Genomic DNA, 23,308 nt, shown 5'->3' on the forward strand with positions numbered 1-23,308 from the left:
ACACACGGCAGCTGGAGATTGGGGGTTAAAAAAAAAACCTGTGGACAAAGGATATTGGGGGACAGTTATTGGGGGCTTGGCCTGGCTGGGGTCAAGGTATCCCCAAAGCTGGGAAAGGCTCTGGGCCCAGCGTCCTGAGGGAGGGAACCAGGCTTACAATGGGAGCCTCTGGCTCTGGAAAACTGCCAACTTCCCTTTGGCCAGGTTCTAGACTTGGCATTTAAATATCTGAAAAACAGATTATATGTTAACTGGGAAAAGGATACACAACTGTCACATACGATGATCTCATTTTAAATATGTGCTGAGAAAAACAGTGGACAATCAACTGTCAACACTGCTTGTCTCTTGGTGTTCATATAAAGGGCTTTAATCTTTAGTTTTCTCTATTTTCCGAATTTTCTATGATAAAGTTATTAAAGTGTCCCTCAGAATTCTGCTCCCTCAAGCCCACCTTGGCTTCCTGAGGGAAGGCTCAGGGTGAGAGTGTGAGCTCAGGGGAGGGCAGGGGCGGCCTCCGGCAGTGAATCCCTACTTCAGCACTAGCTCCTGCCAAGCTCCAGCATTTAGGGCCCCTCTCCAGCTGAGGAGAAGGGATCTGGCACGGGACCCCACAGACGATACTCAGGGAGCTTCGTCTAGTCACACAAGCAGACATGGAGCTGGTGCAGGCAGGAGCCTAAGGCGACCAAGGGGAACAGTGCTGTGCCCTCAGGGAGTCAGACACATGCAAGGCTCCTCCCCCAGGGAACCAGAGGACAGCTGGGAGCCTTCCATCTTAAAGACCTGCCATTTTACGGGAACAGTTGGGGCAGGGCTCCCGAGGCAAGTGGAAAGGCAAGGCCGGAAGCCCAGAATGTCTGCTCCCTCTTTGCTTCCCAGAGTCCCCTTGGGTTGATGCCGAGGCTGGCAGGGGCCGCCTGCCGTGCAGGACATTGGCCCACTGCCTGGGCTAGAGGTGGGTGCTGGGGCCAGAGCTCCAGGGCATTTTCCCAGGCTCTTCTTGGAAGAGGATGAAGACGCCCAGCGAAGTGACCCACTTGACTGCCAGGAGGCGGGAGAGCGTCCCTGTGCCTGTCCCTGGCTTCCCCATGAGGGACACAGACTCAGATGGGGGAGGCAGGTCCTTTAATTGTACTCAGAGAGGGACGAGGACGGGGCTCCATGTTAGGCGGACTGCTGCCCTGGGATCTGGGGGCAGGGGCCGCGGGGGCTCGCGGTCGGGAGGGCGGGCTGTCAGCACGGGGTTCGAGGCACGGTGAGGGGGGACCGGGTGGGAGGAGGAGGGCGGGCCGGGGTGAGCCGTGAGGGGGGCGGTGGGTCCTCTGCGCACGACCCCGTGCCCCCAGTCTGGTGTCTCGGTGGTGGACGCTCCCCGGCAGGCCCAGGCCGCGCCGGGTCCTCTCAGGAGTGTCTCAGCTCCACCTCGGAGCCGAACTGGGGCCCGCGGTGGGGCCGGCGGAGGCTGTGGTGGCGGATGCTGAAGAGGCGCTGGGTGAGGCCCAGCGTGGCCACCAGCAGGGCGACGCCCAGGAAGAGCAGCGCCCACTGGCCCACGCGGGCCTGCTGCTCGTCCAGCTGCAGGCCCAGGAAGTTGACGCGGCCGTTGCCCGGGAAGGGGCCTTCGGAGCGAGCTGGGCGGGGGAGGCAAGGAGAGCGGGCGGTGGGCAGGCCAACGGGTCAGGCTGGCTTCCCCGGCCCGGCACCGCGGAGGGGCCCGGGCCCCCGTGAGCTCTGGGGGCGCGCCTGGGGCGGAGGGGGATGGGGAGCGGTACCGGAGTTTGGCGTCCAGTTGTACTGAGGCCAGCCCAGCTTCTCCCCGTGCCGCCCGTTCTCCGTGAGGAGCCAGTCCAGCAGCGGCTTGAAGTAGTTCATCATGGCGGACGCGGACATGTTGGACTGGCCTGTGATCAGCTTCATGGCTTCTGGCCACGGCTTACTGAAGCCCAGTTTCATGGCATCCCTGGGGGAGCACCAAAGAAGGGAAACTGAGTCAGAAGGGCAGGAGGGGAGACTCCCTGCTCCAGCCCCCAACCTAATTCTCACTCCCCCCCCTTCCCCCCACCAGCATCAACCTCCTTCGGGATTGGGAAGGCCTGGGCAGGCCTGGGGGAGTGGGAGTGGGAGTAGGGGAGGGATGACCCGGGCCCAGAGGGGTGTAGGTCCCTACTGGGATGGCATATTAAGGCCCTGGAGGGGGTCCACCTGGAATCTCCAGCACAGGCACCCGGACAGCAGGTGTTCCCAGAAGAGCCCCACAGGGCTCTTCAAAGCTGAAGGGTTAGAGGGTGGGAAATGGTCAAAAGAAAGCTGGAGAACACTCACGCCAGGCGCTTCCCTGCCTCCTTCGATTGGTAGATGTCACACGTGTGCAAGGGGCCCTTGTGGCCAGCTGCCTGACACAGAGCCTCGTGGAACTGGAACTGAATGACAAAGCCCACGAAGTACCTGGCGTGGAGGGAAGCACGGCCTGGGGTGGGGTGGCTGGGGACCGTGCCACCGAGCCCCAGTGCCCCTCACCTTCCTCTGCAGCCAGACAATCAGGGTGAGCACACCCTCTGGTCTGCAGGGTCAGCAAACCTCCCTAGTTCCATGCCTCCCACCAGAGAGGCTCCCGCTGCATCTCAGGAGGGCTGTTCTGAGGAGGTCTGGTGGTCATTCGTGGGTGAGGAGGGTCAGAGCAGAGCCCTTCAAAGTTTTGGCAGGTTGCTTCCAAAGCAGTGAGGTCTGGGTTAGATGCAGGCAGAAGCCAGGTGTTGGCTCCAGGGTCACGTGCACTTGGCAGGGTGGTCTGGGCAAGGAAGCCAGCACAAATGATCTCCTTTATCCCAAACAGCAGGGATTCCCTGGTAGAAATCTGCCGGTCAAGGCCACAGCAAATTCTCCGCACTTGGTTCAGAATGTCCCAAACTAGCAGTGCAGGCCTCCCACTTTGAATGCTGGGCACAAGCCATGTGCCACTGACTTTCCTGGCATTTCTTAAAAGTGCTTTGCCAAGGTTGCTGGTCAGAATTTGGAATGTGTCTCCTTCATCCACCCCTGCCTGGAGAATTATCTACACTAAGCTCAGAAGCTAACCATCACTTGGGCCTGGCTTCCATGGGAAAGCTAGTGCCAGCCTGGAAGAAGGAAACCAGTGCAGAAGGCAGGTAGGGGCCCTTCTTACAGGTCAACCTCATGTACTGTCCAGGTTGGGCCTCCCTCTTCTGAGGCACCCTTCAGTCCCCTTGGTCCTCTGCCCAAGGTTGCTCTCTGGAACATCTGAGCAGGCTTTCTCTCCCTTCCTGGACTCTGGAAACAATTCACCCAACCCACACTTATATATTAGGTCTTGACTACACGCAGACATCATGCCAGGTGCTAGGGTGGAAAGATGGGCATTGTGAGCACGAATCCTCCCTCACTGGCCTTCCTGGGACTGAAGGTGGCAAGGGCTAGAGGTAGCCACGGCTCTCCTGGGGCAGCCCTCATTGCCCACCACCCCCAGCCTTGCCTCATGGGTGGTCTGGGCTCCCTGCATCTCAGAGACATCTGGGCCCTTCCCTCTTGAGGTCTCTCTAGACCCTTCCCTCCCAGGGAGGGCCCCAGATCCAGCTGGGTCTCTAACCCTAGATTTAGTGTATAGAAGTTCTTCCAGGCACAACTCAAATTTTATCACAGGCAATATGGTGAATGTGTAGTAAAGGAATCACAATCTTGTTTAAAAACAGAAAGTTCAGGATGCCTGGGTGGCTCAGTGGTTTAAGCCTCTGCCTTCGACTCAGGTCATGATCTCAGGGTCCTGGGATTGAGCCCCACATTGGGCTCTCTGCTCAGCAGGGAGCCTGCCTCCCCCTCCTCTCTCTGTGCCTGCCTCTCTGCCTACTTGTGGTCTTTCTCTTTCTCTGTCCAATAAATAAATTTTAAAAAAATCTAATAAATAAGTAAGTAAATAAATAAATAAAAACAGAAAGTTCTTAGGTCATGATTTAGCCAAGGGTCATGGGTCATGGTTAATAATGTTAACTATCCAACCAAGGTCTTGTAACCATTAGCCAATTATAGTAGAGTTTCTGTTTTGAACTGCCTGGAGGGGAGAGACTCTCATCACGTCAAAAGTGTGAAACAACAGGGAGCCTTGGTTTCAGATGAGTGACCTAGGCACTGTGTGTCATGCAGCCAGGCCCTCCAGGTCACCCAGACAGGTAGCTCCCCACAGGGCAGCGACGGCCCTTCAAAGACTGAATGGCCTCTTCCCTTCCCCTTTACCTGATATAAGGCACACTTGAAGGAACGTGGAACTTGGCCCCCGGGTCAAAGTCACCTTGAGACCGAGCCACTGGGGGGCAGAGGCCCTGGTACTTCAGCCTGTCAAGGGGAAATGTACGTTGGAGGGAGGGTTTGGGAAGAATCAAGTCAGGAAGAGTTGGCGTTTTTGAAGTAAAGAGCTACTTGCCCCTGGAGCTACACTGGATACTCCAGATTCTGGTGTGCTGTACCTCGTGCACAATCAGCCCCTGTGCCCCTCATCACTTATAAACACACACACACACACACACACACACACACACACACACTCATGTGTTGTTCATAGACACATCCCCTCTCTAAACACCATACACACACCCCACATGCAGAGACATAGATACCGATGGAGACCCTCCCACAACCCACAGTCTCACGGGAACATTCTAGAACCTGAGGTTCCACCACTCCTGGTTGTAGTTCTCCTTGGTGATGCTTCCATCAAATACCCTCCAGCGCCACTGGTCAACGAGGTAGCTGAAGGGGACAAAGGCGATCTTGTCGAGTGCCATCTTCATCAGAAAATTGATGTCTTGCTCTGCCAAGGGAAGGGAGCCTGTTCGTCAGATCTCCACCTGCCTCCTGCCACATCCCAGCAGCTCAGCCTGGATGGGTGTGCAGCGGCTAGAGAGGGGAGGAGCGGGCTGTGCCTCTCTGGGTCCAGCGACCTGCGTCTTGGGCTGGTATGAGGGTTCTGTCCTCCCGGCTCACCGAGCTGGTGGCCTCCTTGTTCCCCATTGTTCTCTCCCAGCTGCTGCCTGTGAGCCATCAAGGGCCCTCCTACAGCCTCCCAAGCTTACTGGCCCTTCTCAGTCCCTCTGTCCAGCAGGACCTCCCATTCCTCTCTCACCATAGCCGCCGCTCTCGCTACTCAGTAGGTTAATACTGTGTAGGTGCTTGGGGGTAGACACAGAGAGTGCCAGCACATCTCCGATGGCCTCGTGAAAGCCAGGGTTGGCACCCTCCCGGAAGGTCACAGGCAAGTCCTTGTACTGCATGAAATACTGTATGTGGCCCATTTCGTGATGGGCCACCACCAGATCCTCCATGTTCACCGTGGTGCACTGCTTGATCCTGGAACACAAGGAGTGGGGCAAAGGGACCTGCTGTCCTCCCTGCATATGAACCAAATGCCCATCAATGCTCTATGCAGGGAACACCGCATTATGGGAAGGAAAACCAAAGGAGGCATGAAGTAAGCTTGAGAAAGAGGCAATCTGAAGGTTGGAAGTCCCTAAAGTATGGTCATTCAGGCCATCTCTGCCTCCAATTTCCCTGAATAACTCCAGCCCTCACTGCTATGTTGCTTTCTAACCATGCAAAGTACTTGCTCCAGAGGCATTGGGACACTTAGCTATGATTGTGTAGGACTTTCTAGAATGTGGGTGCTATGATTTTTTTTTTCTTTTTTGGTACTGTGATTTTTCATGCGCACACTTTTTTTTTCTCTTCCAAGACTCAGGCTTCCTGAAGGAAACAACAGTTATTCTGAGCCATCCTACATCCCATGTGCCCAACACCAGCAAACATCTTCACCCCAGATGGTTTCTGGCTCGGGCTGAAATGTCATCTGCAGAGCTGCCCACGCCAGAGGTCCCGCCTCCTTCTTCATCTTTCTTCAGTCTCTTTTGTGAACCAAAGAAATTCTCCCTTGGATCTAACCAGAGCCCTTCAGTTCAGTTGACCCCATATTTTTGTCATTGTACTGTCATTGTATAGGAAGGGCTTCCCTGCATCCAGGTTGGAGTCTGTCCACCTTCTCCTATGACTCCCCATACAAGGAAACCCCCCACCCCAGAAGGGCTCTCACCCTCTTGATTCTGTCTCCATCCAGCCCTACAGTTGCAGCCCTCATGCCTTTGAAGGAGGGAATCAAGAACGGGCAGTCCAGGGACGCCTGGGTGGCTCAGTTGGTTAAGCAGCTGCCTTCGGCTCAGGTCATGATCCCAGTGTCCTGGGATCGAGTCCCACATCGGGCTCCTTGCTCGTCAGGGAGCCTGCTTCTCCCTCTGCCTCTGCCTGCCATTCTGTCTGCCTGTGCTCGCTCTCTCTCTGACAAATAAATAAATAAAATCTTTAAAAAAAAAAAAAAAAAAGAACGGGCAGTCCAGTGAACCCTGGCTGCTTTGTTCTAGCCTCTCTCTGTCCACTCTCATAAGAAGACACTTCACCCATAATGGCAGGTCATCCTTGCCATGTCTCTCAAGAGGTGGGGTCTTCTCTCCCTTCTTTGACTCTGGATTGCCCTTGTGACTTGCTTTAGCCAATGAAGTGTGGCAGAAGTGACTTGGCCAGTTTTGGATTTAGCCTTTAAGAGACCTGGCTGTTTTTGCTTTCTTTCTGGAGGATGCCAACCGCCAGATAGGAAATCTGCCTGCCTATCTCTCATACTGGGCAAAAGCCCAAGCTAGCCTGGACAGACCTATGTCCCATCAATCCCCAGCTGCTCCAGTCATCCCAGCCCAAGGACCCAACATGTGAGTAAAGAAGCCAGCTTGAACCTTTCTGCCCTAGCACATGCCACATGGAGAAAAACTGAGGAACCCGACCAAGAGCCAGAACCAAGTCCCCACCCCGTGCTCTCCAGCCACCAGAGCCACCGCAGCTGAGGTCTTTATCATTGTACATAGGAGCAGCCATGTCCATTGCATGTTGCCTGCGCTCCTGACCAATAAAATCGTGAACTAAACAAATGATTGTTTTCTACCTCTAAGTTCTGGGGTGGTTTGTTAAGCAGCAATAGATAACGATCCTCTGATGAAGACAGATTCTGAACCTCTGCTAATGGTGGGCCTGTGTGAAGCCCCCAGTGTCCTCAGGTACCTCTCTGTGTCAAGGCACATGTTGCCAGGAAGATGGCCTGCTATAAGCATGGGCTGCCGCAGAGTGAGGGAAGCCCAGGCAGCTCCCACGGTGCTCACATCCAGGACTGGCCAGTGCTTGAGAAGACCCTCGCCTGGTAGACAATGTTCTCCCGCTGGAAGCCAATGGCCAAGCGGGGGTCAGGCCCAAGGCTCTTGACTCTCATCCTAATCGCTGGCCCCTGTGCTTGTTTCTGCTCACTCTGGCTGAGGGGACGATAGGAGAACCTTTACTTGGCTCATCTCCTTGCCCACTGGGTTCAGGATATAGTCCCCTGACTGCTACCTGGACACACCTGAAGTCCTTGCCATTGTAGAAGTCCCAGGCAGAGGCATGGCACACTACTTCCCGCCCATCAGTTGGCTTCTCCAGCATTGATTTGTTCCAGAACTCAAAGGGCACAGGCAACAGTCCCAGGGAGGTGAAGAACTTGTCTGCTTCTTCAAACATCCTTTTGGGAGTCCAGCCCTGCAAGCAGAGGGAGCTCTGTCCAAATCGGGGACGAAGGGGCTAGACTGTGTGCTATGGTTGGGGTGGGGGTTGTGAGAAGGCCAAGCCAGATGGAATTCCTGAATCAGAGGGCCATCTCCCACTGAGGCAGAGGTCTCCCCTCCCCCATGCCTGGGGGCTGCCTTGGAGGGGCAGAAGTGTGACGAGGGGCCCAGTGTGCACCTGCTTTATCATGGCCTCTGTGGCATCTATCTTGGGGGCTGAAGGGAAGGGGACCACCAAGTCATAGATGTTGGACCAGGTCTGAGCCCACATGTTCCCTGGAGGCAGGTAGGGGAAGAGAAGGCAGAGAGAGAGGAGAGACCGATGTTACTTCTCAGACTCAGCATCATCACCTATGGAAAGGGAACCAGATCCCCGTCTTAGGATCTTAACGGCTTCTCTTGAGCACCTGCTCTTTGCAAATGGTGCCTGGCATTCGATACACATGGTCTTCAGCCTGTACATCCAGTGCACGAAGTCATTATCTGCTCTGAGTGCTAAGGTCTTAGTTCAAAGCCTCAGCTCGGCCTCCCGCTCCTGGGGCCACTTGGGCCTGGTGCCTCCCCTTAGGGGGTCTGTGTTTCACAGTCATCAAGCTGATGTCTCCTCAGATATTCTTGGTCTCACCAGTGCAGATCAAGGACGGCTGGGCTCCTGGGCTACAAGGTCCCCAAACCTGGTCAAGCTTCTTGGGGTCTCCCTCGTGGTTGGCAAATGGTCTGTGGCCCTGTCTGGCCTCTCTGCTCATAGCAATAAGCCCCCTAGGGCTGTGTCCTCAGTGGCCCAGCAGGGACGGACAGGAACCCGGGAGCCTCTGTTTTGCCTCCCTGCCCACCATCCTTCACTGTCTTCCACTGCCTACTTCCTGCCTTCTGGGCATCTGAGCTTACAAGCCCTGAAAACACGAGGGTCCAGAGGTTGCAATGGCTCTACACTCTCCATGTTGTCCTCTGTGCTCCTAACTCCCTCTGCCCCGGCCTGAGCATCGTGTCTGCCCTTCTCTCTACCGCTACTTTTTCCATCTGTGGGATCCTCTCTCATCTTTGAAGGCTCTGCTCCTGTGCCGCCTCTCGGGGAGGCCCAGGTTCTCACTCCCAGCCCCTCCCTCGCCCGCACCCCCAGCGTCGTGCGGCCTTGAGCTGGGATGGGTGATAGGGTCTCCCGTAAACTTATTATGAATCCTCCCGCTGCTCCATCCGGGTGATCTGTACCATGGGGCTCCGTAGCAAATGGGGTGTTCAAGACAAGCAGGGGGCTCATCCCCGCACACCTAGCTGCCACCCCACCCCAGCCCTGGCAACATCCCCTCAGCCTCAAATCTTCACTCTCTCCGCCCAAGGCGCCATCTGACGGTCCCTCCCACCCTCTCCTCGCCCTTTGGACAGCACTGGTCCCACCCTCCCTCATCCGGGCTCTGTTCCCGGCCCCGCCCCGCCCCCGCCCCTGCCCCTCCCCCGTCCGGCCCCCGCCCCGCGGTACTTGTCCTCACCCAGCAGGTGAGCGGGAATTGGGCCCTCCAAGTTGATGTGCTGCGACCCGTAGTGGCGGTGCAGGGCCCGGCGCACGTAGGCGTGCAGGTTCAAGTACAGCGGCTGTAGCTCCTGGTAGAGCTGCTCCAGGTCTTGCTCCAGGGACGGCATCTCATACATGGCTCTCCAGGAGTCCCCTGCATCTTCGTAGCCTGCAGAGAGGACACCCGACCAGTCCCTGAGCAGCCCCCCACCCTCACCCCCGCCCCCCCTCACCCCCGCCTCCTCTAGGGACCTCCCTCTCACCAAGTGTAGGAGGCTCTGAGGACCCTCCTGAGGGCCCCAGCGGGGCTGGGACCCGAGAGCCGGCGATAATGGCGGGAGGGACTCACCGTTGAGCCGGGCAGCCTTGTTGGCGAGTTCCACATACTTGGGAAAGAAAGGGAGGATGGCTCTCCCCACCTTGTCCCGCCAGCTCTTCCAGGCCCACAACAGATCTTCATACTTCCGGGATGTGGCCATGAGGTTCGTCAGATCTGCGGGAAGGAGTTGGAAGGAGTTGAAGGGCTGGAACCTTGAGCCCTCGGCTCAACTCCCGCCTCCTATAAAGTGGACTTGGTCATAGGAGTTTGAGGCTGGGGTCCAGCTGGGAGGTCCTTTGAAGAGGGCTCTCCAGGCAGCCTGTCCAGAGACATGGGAGAAAGGCTCCTGTGCTTTCTACAGAGGCTTCCTGGTGGCCATCCCTGGGCTCAGGGGACCTGCACACCACTTCAAGTTTGCAACAGCCCCGTGAGGGGTGCACTGGCTTTCACATGAGCGTTTTGGCAACACGGCAGTTTCCCCCAGCCAGGAAGTGGCCCATCCAGGCACAAACCAAAGGCCAGGCCTCCAGAGCTGCTGGTCGCCACGGATTTCCTGCTCACCCCCTCCGTGGGAGGGACAAATGGCTTAGAGGGCACAAGACCTGAGTTCCTGTCTAGTCTCCCACTGACCCCAAAATAACCTCACGAGTCATGGGACCCTTCTTCCCCTATCTTTCAAATGGGGATATGGCAGCACTCGTGGGGGGAGTTGTAAAAATCAAATGGGGGGCACAAGGGCCCTGAGTGGGCACACTCCCCATCGGTCTCTGAGTATTAATGGGGCCCAGGCCATCTAGCACCAATTGCTGGCAAACTGGACGGAATCAAGGATGGCCGTGGAGACCAAGTACAGAGAGCCATCCCAGTGCCGTCAGGAAGGCCGGAGTCCTAGGTCTGGGTCTGGTCAAAGCCACACTGTGCGTGCAGCCTTCTCCATATGGGTTGCACGGAGCTGACACACATCCGGCAGAGCTGGGACAAGGAGGGCCTGAGCTCACGTGGCACTTTTGGAGCACCCCACCCCCATCAAGGGTGGTGCCTGCTCTTGGTCCCCAGGCCTGAGCCGGAAGACAGCAGATGCCCTTTGAGACCATCTGTACCTTACTATCTGACTTGTGTTCTCTCCCTATTTCAGAATATGCTTCGTGATATCTACTTCTCCCTGAGAAAGTATATTCAAACGCATTGTTTGGGGAAAAAATGTATTGTGAGAATTTCACTTCGGCCCTCTGCTGATGTGAGTATTCTGGGGTTTTTTTGTGGGTGCTTCCTCGTTTTACTAATGGCACTGATCTGATGGCCCGGGCCTGGATTAAGAGGCTAACTGATGGGAGGGGGCGAGGGGGAGAGGTGGGGAGAGGCTGAAGGCTACACTCTTCCACATACATGTGCACACACACACACACACACACAGGCGCGCATACGCCCCTCGCAACTCTGTGCGTGCCTCCCCGTGTATACAAACCATAGGTCAAACCCTGTCTCAGGAAAACTGTCTCTCTCTCCTGTTTATTTTCCATTTCCCCTTCTATTTGTCATTGTTCTAATGAGGGACTTGGGCAGAGGGCCAGGGAGAGATGGTTTCTGGGTAGTGATTCCTCAGGAAGAATGTTTATGGCTCTAGCTCCCCAACCCTTGGGAATGGGGTCAGGAGGGAGGACGGAACGTATCTGTGCACAGGTACTCGAGTGTCCAGGGGGAGCTCTTCCAAAGGGGAGAAGCCAAGAAGAACCAGCCAGTGTGGAGAGAGAAGGGGATGAGGAAGAGCCGAGGCATTCCTTCGAGCGGGAGGTGGGTTCCATGAGCTGTGGCCTCAATGTGGGGGAGAGGGGGCAAGGAGGCGGCCAGAGAAGGTGGGAAAGACATGGGTTGGGTGAAGGAAGGAAGGAACCTAGAGTTACTCTCCTTAGTTGCGGGTATAAGCACTCAGCTGACAAGTCTGAGGTACCCCCTACTCTGATGGGCGGAGTGCAGAGAGGAAAAGAGGGAGTCCAGGAAGACCCAGAGGGAGCAGAAGCACGGACCCATGGAGAGCCACGATCAGAGCAGAGGTAAAGTGGGTGCCCACCCTCGGTGGTAGCAGAGAAGACCCCGCTGGTGGAAAACAGAGGAGTGAATCTCCTGGACATGCTGACCCCGTGAGTCAGGGGACCCTAACCCCCTCAATGGGCCAGTACCCCTAATATTGCCCACGCCAGCCTTTCCCACCCTCCCTCTCGTTCCCCACGTGCGCTCACCAGGGTCCAGCTGCAGACAAGTGCCGTTGGCGTGGCACACAGAGGCAACGCTGTAGGTGGTTTCCATGTCCAGCAGGATCTGGTTGTACTGCAGGAGGAAGGAGAGACACAGCAAGCTGCCCCCCTTTGCTACCTGTTCTGCCCCAGGCACCATCATGTGCAGGAGGGACCTATGGAGCTGGGGGACTGTGTTCCCAAAGTTGCTGCCTTCTCAGGAGTTCTACAGGTGATGCCAACGGGGGAGATGTCATGACAGATAGAGGAAGAGGAAGCAGCAGGAAGGCCAGACCCTGTATTGGGCTCCGTCCCCCAAGCTGGGACCTGGTCTTGACCTTGGACCTTCCATTCCCTGCTCCCCACAAGCCACATACCTCCTCCAGCTCGTTGGCAGGCAGCGCTGCCCGCTCTAGGTCCTGAATCTTCTTTATCATCCGTTTGATGCTGGCGTTCTGGAAGTTAGTCACATCGAACTGCCTGGCCCAGGTGCCGAACTTTAAGGTGTGGTTTGCCATCTGTATGTTCTTCTGCAGCTGAGGGCAAAGGGGGAACCATGCCGGGTGGCCTGGGAGCTTTGGAGAGGCCTCTGAGGTGAGGGGGCCACGGGGTGAGTGGAAGGGACTGGGTGTTGCCGTGGGACGGGGCGGTTTTTGCTTTTCAAGTTGCTGCCTTTGCTTTTCAGCCTGGACCGTCTATGGGGTCTTGGATGCAGTGTGTGCCCCTCAACAGAAATCCAGTGTCACACAGGACATTCCTGGTAGACAGAAGGGGATGCGCCCCGTGTATCTTGTTAGGATGGGGACAGGTTGGTGTTAGTTCTGTGGCCTCTCTGAGCCTCACGGTCCCATCTGTAAAATGGGAACAAGATCACTGGTTTTGCAAAGGCAGATGAGGACTAAAGGAGGCAACAGCCGTAATGTTCACAGTGGTCCTCAAGAAACGGTTCTCCAGAGCTCACCTCCCATACACCTGTGTGCACCACACAGGCCGGGAAGGGGTGAGGGGCTGCGAGTCCTTACTGTGGTGGCAAACAGGGGCTTTCAACCTAAAAACCCAGCTTTAGTCTCCCCTGTGTCTGTGCAAATCATTCTACTATGAACAAGAGGTTGCTTGGTAAAGAAAGAACATTTTTAGGCATTGAGTATATGCCCACCCAAATCTGAAGTTGAGTGTTTTATTTTAAATATCACAGCTGGATTTTTCACAAATTCTGATAGCCTCCCCCCCACGCCCTCTGCCCTAAGGGAGGGAGGGGGCAGCCTGCTCTGTGCTGTCTTGGGTTTTGAGGCTCGGTCCCTGGGGGCAGGAGTTCACATGTGGGCCGCCCATGTGCGTGAGTGTGCGCGCGTGTGCGCGAGCATGGGGCGGGGGCAGGCCCCTACCAGGATCTTGCTGGCCTCTGTGGTGATGTTGGTGTTATAGTTCCAGTTAGCCTCAGCATACTCATTCCATATCACCAGCGACCTCCGGTCATACTCCTCCACAAACCTTCTGGCCTCAACCTCATCGGTCACCAGGCCTGTGGAACAAGTAGAGGGAAACAGACAGGCCTCCCCTTGCCTTCTGCTGCGGGTTGGCCTGAGCCTGCCCCTGCCCCAGCCTCCTGCTCCTACCCTCCTACCCCCCAGGCCCCGCCCCACCCCCCAGCTGGTCCCACTTGGGCTCTGGGGTGTCTGGCTGCTCGTTGTTGCCTGGCTGGTTGTTCTCTGGCTGCTGGTTGTTGCCTGGTTGGTTGTCACCTGGTGGGTGGTCTCCTGGCTGGGGACCAGCATGGGGTGCCCACAGCAGAGTAGGAGGAAGAAGAGGCTAGGCAGTCCTGGAGCAGCCCAGCCTTGGCCCATGGCCGCAGGAGAGCAGAGCCCTGTAGCCACAGTCCCCCGGCCAATAAGAGTGGAGCCTGCAATGTGACCTCATAGAGCAGTGTGCCCGCCAGCTTGCCCCCGGGGGGGGCCTCAGATCTGGGCACCCCCTCCCTAGAATGCTGGGGAAAAAGCATGCTCATTCCCACTCCAAGGCCCCGTGATGAGCTAAGGGCGCTGGGCTGCACGGTCCTTAAGGGCAGGGTGCCGGGGCCCAGCTGGGAGCGGCTGACCAGGAACCAGGAACCAGGGGTCCTGAGTCCAGAGCCCAGAACCAAGAACTTACGTTAGTTAGCCAGCCCCACCCTCACTCCGGGCTTTACCAATGTCCTGTGGGTAATTGTTGGGCATCGGAGGCCGCCACTGGTATTCGGGCCACCCCAGCACCTCCCCATTGCGCTCGTTCTGCTCCTGTAGCCACCGGTAGACCGGCTGGAAGTAATCCAGCAGCGGCTGGGCGTCCAGGGTGTCCGTGCCGATCGCCTCCTTCAGCACCTCCTGCCAGGGCCTCGAGGAGCCTGCCCGCAGCGCCTCCCTGTTGGTGGGCACAGGGCACTCAGACCAGCGTCCGACACTGGCACCCCCCCACCTCCGTGCCCCCTGGCCTGTCAGAGCAGCAACATTAAGACTCTGGGGACTAGGAGCTCGAGCGAGGGGCCTGGGACATCATCCTGTGTTGTACCCGCCAGAGGCCTACTCCGTAAATCCTTGAGGACAGAAAGAAGGGGCTGGGAGGGGAGGAAGGTGCCCTCCCTCAGTAGGGCCTTGTGGTTTTCCCATGGGCAGCCAGTTGCCTTCCAGACACGTCGTCTCCCCACCTCTCCCCTCCCCTCTCCTCCCACTGGCCCTGCTGCTCCCCCTACACACCGGAGCTTAGCCCCCGCCTCGGTGGACTGGTAGATGTCACACTTGTGCAGTGGGTACTGTTGACCTGCCTCCTTGCACAGGGCTTGATGGAACTGGAACTGCAGGACAAAACTCACAAAGTACCTGCAGGTACAGGGCGGGCGTTAGGGCGAGTGGTGGGGAAGCCTTCGCCCAGGCACCATTCAGCCCCTGACCCGGCAGAGGCCAGACCACACGGGCCGCCTTGGGGGAGAAGGGAGAACCCACCCTAGCTCAAGAAAGAGGCCCACTGAAATCCCAGGCCCTTGGGGGGGTGCCCAGAAGAGTGTGGGGATCAGCCCTGAGAAGGGGGAGGGGGACGAACAGTGTGACCGAACTGGGTGGGGGGAGGGGCACTGGTACCTGATGTACGGTGTCACATTTGGGACATGAAACTTAGCTCCGGCATCAAAGTGGGTTTCGTTTCGGGCAACTGGAGGACAGATCCCCTGATACTTGGTTCTAGAAGAGGACGGTTAAATTGCCTCAGGACATAAGAGTTGCACACAGGCTGACTTAGCCTTTGCAGAAAATGCTGTGAAGCAGACATTCCCACCAGGCCATCCTGTCCCCCTCTGGAGAACTGCGGAAGACTTCCCGGAGGAGGGAGTTTTGGGTAGAAAAGAATGGGTAGGGAAAAGGGTAGAGACAACATTAGAGAGGATGGGACTGGACTGACGGAGGCAGGAGGCTCCTGGGGATCTAGGAGAGGGAGGAGGGAAAACTTGGGGTTAGGCCCTTCTTGATCCTTCTTTACTCACCGAAGATACCACCAGTCAAAGTTGTAGCGGGAAGGGGGTGTACGCCCACTAAAGACCCCCCAACGCCACTGGTCTACCAAGTAGCCAAAGGGAAGGAAGGCAATTTTTTCCAGCGCCATCTTCAACAGGAAGTTGATGTCACTTTCTGTTGGAAGAGGAGACGAGAAGAGGGAGGTCAGAGGGAGATGGGGGTCTAGCTAGAATAGGGTGGGCCTGGGCTGGAGCCAGCAGGAGGTGGGAGTGGCCGATGCAGAGAAGGGAAGGCCAGCCTTCACAACCATGGAGCCCTGCTTGGAAGAGGGCCCTTGGGCAGTGTCCAGTTGGAACTTGGGGTGAGCTGTGAGGCTCCAAGTGGATGCCCAAACCTGCCTGAGCTGGGGCGGAGAGGCAGAATCAGGAAGGGCAGGAGGGAGTGTGGGCTGGAATGGGGTCCAGGGGGGGCCAGGCTGGGTCCTCTCCACCCCCCATACCCATGTCATTGCTGACATTGTCCAGCAGGCCAATTTTGTACAGATGTGCAGGAGTGGAGACGGAGAGCGCCAGGACATCCCCGATGGCCTCGTGGAAGCCAGGGTTGGCCCCTTGGCGCAGGGAGACGGGCTGCTCCTTGTACTGCAGATAGTACTGCACGTGGCCCATCTCGTGGTGCACCGTGGACAGCTGGTCCATAGTGACCCGCGTGCACTGCTTGATCCTGGGGCAGGGAGATGGCGAGGGTGAGGGTGAAGGACAGGGCAGGGCAAGGACCAGAGCATGGGGAGGCCGGCACCTAAGGGAAAGGAGCCAGCTGGGCACTGCCCTGGGCCTCGAAGGAGCTGGTGGAAACATACAAATCCTTTGCCCTGCCCCAGCCCACACTCAGGGCCTTCTTCCTTCGCTCCAGTGCAAAGAGCTGCTGTCTGCCAAAGCTGCCAAAGGCAGGCGGCCTAGGTGTCTCATATGCCCAATAGCCTTGGAATAGACCCAGCCCCACCGGATAGTGTCAGGGCTCGGGAAAGAGGTGGTTTGGGGAACTGGCTTCTCTGTGCCCAGTCTGCCCACCCTTCCTGGAGCTCCAGACCCCCCTTTCCCCTCCCACGTCTAGACCTGAAGTCTCTCCTGTTGTAGAAGTCCCAGGCAGAGGCGTGGCACACCACCTCACGCCCATCGGTTGGTTTCTCCAGCATGGACCCTGCCCAAAACTCAGGAGGCATGGGCGAGAGCCCTAGGGAGGTGAAGAACTCCTCTGCCACCCGGAACATGTGCGTAGTGTTCCAACCCTGGGGGAGGGGAGGGGGGAGCAGGCGCAAGTCAGGGACCAGCTGTGGGAGCTCACTTCGGCTCCCACCTAGCTCAGCTCCTTGCCCAGTCCCTGCTCTGGTGGCCTCCCTTCCCAGAGGCAGGGCGCCCACTAACCACAATGGGTCAGTAAAAGTAGACGGCTGCCACACCCCACCTGTGGGGTCCTCGGGGGAGGGGCCGGCATCTCGCCCCGGACACAGACCCCAGCTCACTGCTGTCATGCACACTCCGGGCTAGTGCTCTGTAGAAAGTGGGGTGACCCATCTCCCTCCTGTAACGTCTTCCTGCCCCTCCCCCCATGTCTGACGCCTTCATGCTGCCCCCGAACCCAGCCCAACCCCCAGCTTACCTTCCGCACCATAGTGCTGGTAACATCGAGACTCGGCTTGTCAGGGAAAGGCACCATCATGTCATAGAGGTTGTCCCAGCTCTGGGCCCACATGTCCCCTAGACAGAGGAGGGGAGCCAGTCAGCTTAGCTCCCTGCTCGGCTGGCTTCCTTCCTGCCTGCTTCCCCACGTGTGTCCCCGAACAGTCCTCTGGGTCTCTGGCACCCGGACCCTGGGCACTTAAGGGTAGCAGCCTGTTCGCCCCCTCAGGCCCACTCACGCTCCCGAATGCTCCAGGTTCCCCGGAGTTGGCAAGGACCCTGGCAACAGCTGGAAGGACCCCAGCAGCATCACTTGGGCTCACACTGCCAAGCCCGGGCTTGCTTCCTAGGGCATAATCTAAGATGATTACTCCTCCCCCATTGGACCTGGAGTCAAAAGTCTGTAGTGTGACTCCTAGCTCCACCTTTCACCAGTTCTCTGTCCTCCGCCCTCTGCCAAGTCTATGCGCCTCAAACCTCCAGATCCCTGTCTGAAAAGCAGGAACAGCTGTAGTGATTGAGAAGGGCCGCCTGCTTCATGGGGTTGTGGAGTGAGCCACGGGGGTCGTGCGAGGGGGAGCACACAGGATGGGGCCCGACAACGGGAGACACGAGGAGGAGAGTCCATGGGACACGCGTGGAGGCAAGGGAAGGTCCTCACCCAGCAGGTGCGCAGGAATGGGGCCCCTGAGGTTGACGTATCTGTCTCCATATCGGCGGTGCAGTGCGCGGCGGACGTAGGCGTGGAGGTTCAGGTAGAGGGGCTCTACTTGATGGTAGAGGTGCTCCAGATCTTCCACGAAGGTGGATGACTCATACCAGGAGCGCCAGTAGGCCCCCGTGTCTGAGAAGCCTGCGGGGGGTGTTGGGGTGCAGCTCAGACCCAAGGTTCTGGCACCTCTGTGGTCAGCTCCTGCTTCCCCATCCTCCGGGCTCGGGGCCTGCCTGTCTGCCAGCTAGCTGGGAAAAATGGCTGAGGGACTGCCACTCTAGGATTTTCCAACTAGGGTTGCTCCAACTCCAGCTAAACAGATCCTGGCACGGCAAAGATCCAGCCCCTGCTGGGGCTCTGATGTGTGCCGGGAGGGGCAGCACGAGGACCGCGCGGCAGCCCCGAGGAAGGCAGGTGCGGCTCCAGTCAGTGCCACCATCCACTAGCTGGGCGACCTTGAGTCGGAATATGGCAACAGCTGCTCTGTCTGCCTCAGGGGTCGGGCTCCAAGGGGACTGTGGACGGGAGAGCTCCTGGCAAGCTGGGAAGGGGTGGAGTGGGTCAACTCACCATCCTTCTGGTAAGCCTCATTGCTGAGGGTCGTGAAGTTCTGGTACAGCGGCTTCAGCGGGGTGCCCACGGCATTGTGCCAGCCCTCCCAGGCGTAGAGTAGCAGGGCATAGTTTCTTGAGATGGCCATGATGTGGGTGAGCTCTGGGACATGGGTGAACAGGGTCAGTTGTTTCCACTGAAGGCAGCAGCCATCTTCAGGAGAGCTCCCACGCCAGTCCTCACCATCTATACCTGGTTCCTCAGCATCATGATGCCCCCCAAGCCAAGGGCCACCTGCAGCCTGGGTGGGCTGGGGCTGGGACCTATACAAGAGGGGTCCTGGTCCCTAGGGAAGTGAGGCTCTAAGGCGGTACAGACAAAGGGGCCATCTAGAGGCCAAAACCCAGACAGACCTTTCATGGCTCATGGGTTGGAGCGGCTAACCTCAGGCTGCCTCGTGGATGGGGGTGTCGGTGTCCAGGGAGACAGGGAGGTTTAGGCAGAAGTGACAAGGGGTCTATGTCCTGTGGAGGGCTCTTGGGAGACTCAGAGGACTCATGAAAGGGCAAAACCAGGCAGCCAGGAGGAAGGCTAGTGGGGATGGGAGAGGCCAAAGCACCCATGGGGGTCGGGGTTGGGTGGGGTGGGAGCTGGAGGCTGGAGGTATGAGAAATCAGTGTGCCAGAAGCAGGTGTGGGGGCAACCGGCAGTCCAGTCCCAATTGGAGGTCAATGCCTTTGGTTTACACACTCCCTCCATGGGCCTCCTGTTAAACACACCCTCTTCCTGGGTGCAGCAGGGCTGTGGGGGAGGGCTGGGAAGCCCCAGCAGAGACTAGAGACAGAGCCATACCTGGGTCCAGGGACCAGCAGATGGCAGTCTTGTTGGGATAGAAGCAGACCCTGGCTGTGGAGTAGATCCTGTTCATGTTGCTTAGCAGAGAGTTGTACTGGGGAGTTAGAGTGTGGAAAATGTTAGCATCAAACAGCCCCCAGATACCATTGGGCTGCCCCCTCCTCTTTTTGCTGGGATGAAAAGGAGGCCCGGAGAGGGCATGTGGCTTGGGCAAGGCCCCTTGTGGCACTCAGGACACTCTGATCACTAATATACTGATTCCCCTTCCCATGGAGGCAGCCTGCAGACGTGGAAACAATTGTCCTTAGAATTTGGGATGGGCTTCAAGTCCCAGGTCGGTCACCGCCTCCCAGTGAGGGCAAATCTCTTTCACTCTGGCCTCAATGCCCTCTCAGTCCTCCTCAATCTTTCAGAAGCCCATAAACCACACCGGACTATGGCAAAATTTTGAAAAGCCCCTTTTCATCTGTTTTCTTGAATTTCACTTTCTATACCCCAACTCCAGGGGAAATCAATGTTTCAGGGAGCCGTTCTGTGCTCACAGAGGCTTCCCAGTCAGGATGTGTACAGACCCCAGAGCCCCCTCCTGCCAGGCTTCCCCCGCCGGCCCAGGGCAGCCCTGGGAGGCATGCTTGATACATCTGCGTCCACCCTCTGGCCCACCAGGCCCACCTGCTGCCGCTTTTCCACAGGCAGGTTGGCAGGACCCAGGGTGCGAACACCGCTGATGACCCTTCGCAGGATGGGGTCGCTGAAGTTCTGCCAGATTGGGTCGTACAGATCCTTGGCCTTCTGGCCCCAGACCTCAGCAAACTCCTGGTTGAGTAAGGCTGCTTCCTCCTGTGGGCACCAGAGGGGACACAGCAGAGGCCATTGTGCTGGGCAAGGGGAGGAAGGCCAGGGTCTCCTGGACATTGGGGCCTGGGGAAGCCCTGCTCCCTCCTCTTGGGGGTCAGGAGCTGGGGGAATCTGCCTCAGGTGGGCAGCGGAGCAGAAACTGGGGCCAGAAGAGAGGCGGGCGGAGGGGAAGGTATATAGTGATGAGCAGTGACAGAACAGTGAGAGAGGGGTAGGTAGCGGCTACGGAGGATGAGGGCCCAGAGCAGAGAGGGCACCCTCGAAGAAGACTGCCTCTGACCCAGCCCGATGTCATCCCAGGGCGCTGCAACCTGGGGTGACTCGAGGTCAGGCAAGCCAGCCTTATCCATTTTGGTTCTTGGGGACGGACCATGCGCCCAGCACCATGCTGGGACATCTACTGCCGGTCTGATGGGGCGCAGCGGGGTCGACGGCGTCCGCGGGTCCCACCGGGTCCCCGAGGCTCAGGGGCCGGGGGCGCGCGCCCGGCCGTGACTCCCCGCCCCCCAGCGCCCAGCCGCAGGCCTGTGATTGGGCGTCCGGGCCCCGCCCCCGCCCCGGGCCCGCGCGCCCACCTGGCGCCGCGCGTTCTCCTCGGTGATGTTGGTGTCGTACGCCCAGCTGGCGACCGTGCTCTGGTACATCACCAGCTCGGCGCTCGAGTTGAAGCTCTGCACGAAGAGCTGCGCCCCGGCCTCGTCGGCGGAAAAGTTTCCGGGCTCCAGGTCGGGGTGGAGCGCCAGGGCTGCGGGCGGCCGCGGCGGCAGGAGCAGCAGCGGCAGGAGCAGCAGCTGCAGCGGCGGCGGCGGCCCCCGCCCCGCACGGCCGGACGCGGCCCCCATGGCGCGGAGCGCGGTGCACGGCGCGGCGCTGCCCGTTCTCCCGCTCCGCGCCCGGCCTGCGGATTATAAAACCCCGCCGCCGCCTTCCGACACACCCCCACCTCCCCGCCCCGCTAGCTTCCTCCCCGAGTCCAACGTCCCCCGGCTGCGGGCCTAAGCGAGCGGGGCGGGGACCGACGTTTCCTGGCCAGCCTGGGCAGGGGCGCCGGCCCGGGGAGGGGCCAAGGCGGCCCCCCGCGAGCTCTCGCCCGGGGGGTGGCGGATGGGGCTCAGGTCAGGCTCTCACAGAGGAGGCTGGAAGGGGGGACCCTCCCGACACACACAGACCTCCGAGGCTGAGCGGGCCAGCAGTTCGCCGGAATAGCCCAGTCTGCACTCGGTGCCCTCTCCCTGCCATCGCCCAGCCTTGGCGCAGGCACCCGGGAGCCCCGCGATCTCCGGGGCTCCGTCTCCCGGCCGAACCGCCCCAGGCGTCTCCGGAGTGACAAAGTGGGGGAGCAGTCCGCGGCGCCGCCAGCGCAGCAGAGATGGGGTTAATGATCAGTCACCGGGTCCAGCTTCTCCACCAGGCCTTGGGGGGAGGGGGGTGTGACCTGCACCGGCCCCGGGGGGAAAGTTTCGGCTTTGGAGGCGCCTGGGGGAGGTGCTGCCGCGAGGTTCGCCTGGGGACTGGCTGGGGGACTACCAAGAAAGGGAGGAGAACGGAGGGGCTGTGCTGGGAGGGTTTGTCTAGAGGCACAGGAGCGCTGGCACGCATGCCCCCTTCCTGCTGGGGACGCAAGCCGTTGTGTCTTACGCAGAAGCAACCACACAGACTCGCAGCCTTTGCGAACGACGAGAGGAGCCTCCAGATGAGAATTTATCCCCTCACTGTGACAGATGAAGAAATTAAGACTGCGGTTTGAGTGGCTTGCTCCAAGTCACCTCAGGTTCCCACACTCCCCATCATTCTTTTCCTGTGTCATCCACATCTCCAGGGGACAAGCACAGGGAAGGAAGAGAGTGGCATTTGCCTGAGGTGGTTGTGGCAGCGGAAGGTCCTCCCCTAACTCCTCAGCACCACGGTGTCTGTCCCCAGAGGCGGACAAGTGAGTGGGAGGGGTGGTGGAAGGAGCCAGAGGCAGAGCAGAGGAAGCAGGAAAGGGACCCCCGTGGGTGGTTCCCCAACCCATTCAGCTGCTCCAGGCAGTTGGGAATCCCTGTGTCTGGGTGTCTGGGTGTGGACAGTACCTGGTGCCTGAGGCTCCTAGGGACACATGGGCTCCCCTTGTCATATGGAGTGTGCACAGGAGGCTGTGACCGAAATGCCCGAGATGACTAATCAGGCAACATGATGGCAGGGAGAGGTGTGTGCAGGAGGATGGGGTGGACGGGGGACAGGGAGGGGAAGAGGGTAGATAGCTAGGGGCTCTCTGGCTTTCCCTCATGCCAAGGGACACTGGTGCATCTCAGGGCTGGCTAGGTGGACCCCTGTGACCACCCTAGCAAGGGGGAGGGCCCAGGCGGAGGGTGCAGCGGTGGACCTGGGCTCTCCTTCCCAGAGCCATGCGGGCTCTCGGGTGGTCCAAGAGAGCTGCTGTCTTCTGGGAGGGAGGAGTCTCCATTGGCAGCTGGCAGTGGTTGGGGGGTGCCCTGTGGAGTCTAACACCCCTTCAGGCTCTGAAGGAAGGGTCAGGGTGGGGGAGGAGGGGCAGAGTGGAAGGCTTAGCTTGTAACTAGGGAGCCTTTCTCTGTAGTCAGAAAAGAAACCCGAGGAAAGCAGCATGGAGGTTAGATTTCAGCCGGGCCTGCCCTCGGAAGAGCTTCCCTCCAAGAACCGGATCTAGGAGGGCTGCAGAGCAGGCTGGTCCGTTCCGGTCTACGTGGCACTGCGATGATGTCTATGGAACATCTGGGTTAGGGACTTGAGTTCAGCATGGGACAGCTTCTGCCTCATTGAAAAATAAAAAAAGCCAAGGTAAATGGGTTGGAAAAATCTCATCTCCGTGGTTTATGTGGAGCAAACAGACACGAGGGCTGGTTGAAGGCATCACCGGCACCTCCCTAACGATGGTTCACTCTGGTAGCCTGCTTCCGCACTACACCATCCGTGCCAGGAGACAGAGACTGGGTCTGCCTTAGTCTCTGGTTTTTCCAGAGCTCAGCACAGCGCCTGGCACAAAGTAAGCCCTCATTCAAGGAAGGGGGGGTATGTGGATAAAAGGAATAAACATCATTCAGACCCACTTGCCAGGTGGCAGGCTCCCAGCCTCCTGCAGGAATAACAGGAAGGACCAAAGCTCACTAATTTGGAATTTGCAATAATATTGATGTTACAACCTTGATCTCAATGAGTAAAAGTTAAAAATAACCTCTCTCTCTCTCTCTTTAAGGTCCTATTCATGAGGGAGAGGTATAATAAGATACATATTACATTTGGATAGCACTTTAGACCTCCTAAATTCTTTTGTGGGAATTATCTAATTTGATAATGGTAATAACCTTGAGAGGTAGGAAAGAGATACAGTCAGTTACTTCCCAGACGCCATCAAATCAATGGAGGATGTTCTGATTCCTATAGGAGGAGGTCATTATGGTTAGGCCAGTGCAAAGAGCTATGGATGACCGAACCAACAAAGGAAATGCAGTCTG

The 23,308-nt window shown here is 58.2% G+C and overlaps 1 protein-coding gene across 4 annotated transcripts; it reads right to left on the reverse strand.

Annotated features, from left to right (window-relative positions):
* Positions 1 to 1,113: 1,113 nt before the first annotated feature.
* LOC111158152 (angiotensin-converting enzyme) lies at positions 1,114 to 20,686 on the reverse strand. 4 transcript variants are annotated; one of them, XM_022520037.1, is made up of 25 exons: positions 20,411 to 20,686; positions 19,650 to 19,817; positions 18,975 to 19,071; positions 18,141 to 18,284; positions 17,520 to 17,711; positions 16,839 to 16,936; positions 16,295 to 16,467; positions 15,679 to 15,902; positions 15,209 to 15,353; positions 14,811 to 14,909; positions 14,430 to 14,552; positions 13,886 to 14,097; positions 13,086 to 13,222; positions 12,078 to 12,236; positions 11,707 to 11,794; positions 9,500 to 9,643; positions 9,128 to 9,319; positions 7,819 to 7,916; positions 7,442 to 7,614; positions 5,135 to 5,358; positions 4,678 to 4,822; positions 4,249 to 4,347; positions 2,326 to 2,448; positions 1,776 to 1,963; positions 1,114 to 1,634 (listed from the first exon to the last, which is right to left on the reverse strand). In XM_022520037.1, exons 1-25 carry the CDS (start codon positions 20,675 to 20,677, stop codon positions 1,405 to 1,407), a joined length of 3,942 nt encoding a protein of 1,313 aa, XP_022375745.1. In that variant the 5' UTR covers positions 20,678 to 20,686; the 3' UTR covers positions 1,114 to 1,404. The 4 variants fall into 4 exon arrangements, with proteins under 4 accessions (XP_022375745.1, XP_022375747.1, XP_022375748.1 ...); XM_022520038.1 differs by lacking the exons at positions 1,114 to 1,634; positions 20,411 to 20,686 and having other exon boundaries at positions 1,900 to 1,963; positions 2,326 to 2,423; positions 19,650 to 20,295; XM_022520039.1 differs by lacking the exons at positions 13,886 to 14,097; positions 14,430 to 14,552; positions 14,811 to 14,909; ... (7 more) ...; positions 19,650 to 19,817; positions 20,411 to 20,686 and adding an exon at positions 13,361 to 13,551.
* Between the last annotated feature and the right edge of the window lie 2,622 nt (positions 20,687 to 23,308).

Source organism: Enhydra lutris, unplaced genomic scaffold, assembly GCF_002288905.1.
Source record: "Enhydra lutris kenyoni isolate GAN:26980312 unplaced genomic scaffold, ASM228890v2 scaffoldscaffold57, whole genome shotgun sequence".
Taxonomy (NCBI): domain Eukaryota; kingdom Metazoa; phylum Chordata; class Mammalia; order Carnivora; family Mustelidae; genus Enhydra; species Enhydra lutris.

What these genes read in the sequence shown, in the direction of transcription:
- LOC111158152 (XM_022520037.1), bottom strand. Translation starts at nt 20,677, where the DNA reads ATGGGGGCCGCGTCCGGCCGTGCGGGGCGGGGGCCGCCGCCGCCGCTG. An exon ending in CTGTGGAAAAGCGGCAGCAG is followed by an intron (nt 19,072 to 19,649) that starts GTGGGCCTGGTG and finishes CTAACTCCCCAG; the next exon opens with TACAACTCTCTGCTAAGCAA. An exon ending in CAGGAGTGGTGGAACCTCAG is followed by an intron (nt 4,348 to 4,677) that starts GTTCTAGAATGT and finishes TCCCCTTGACAG; the next exon opens with GCTGAAGTACCAGGGCCTCT.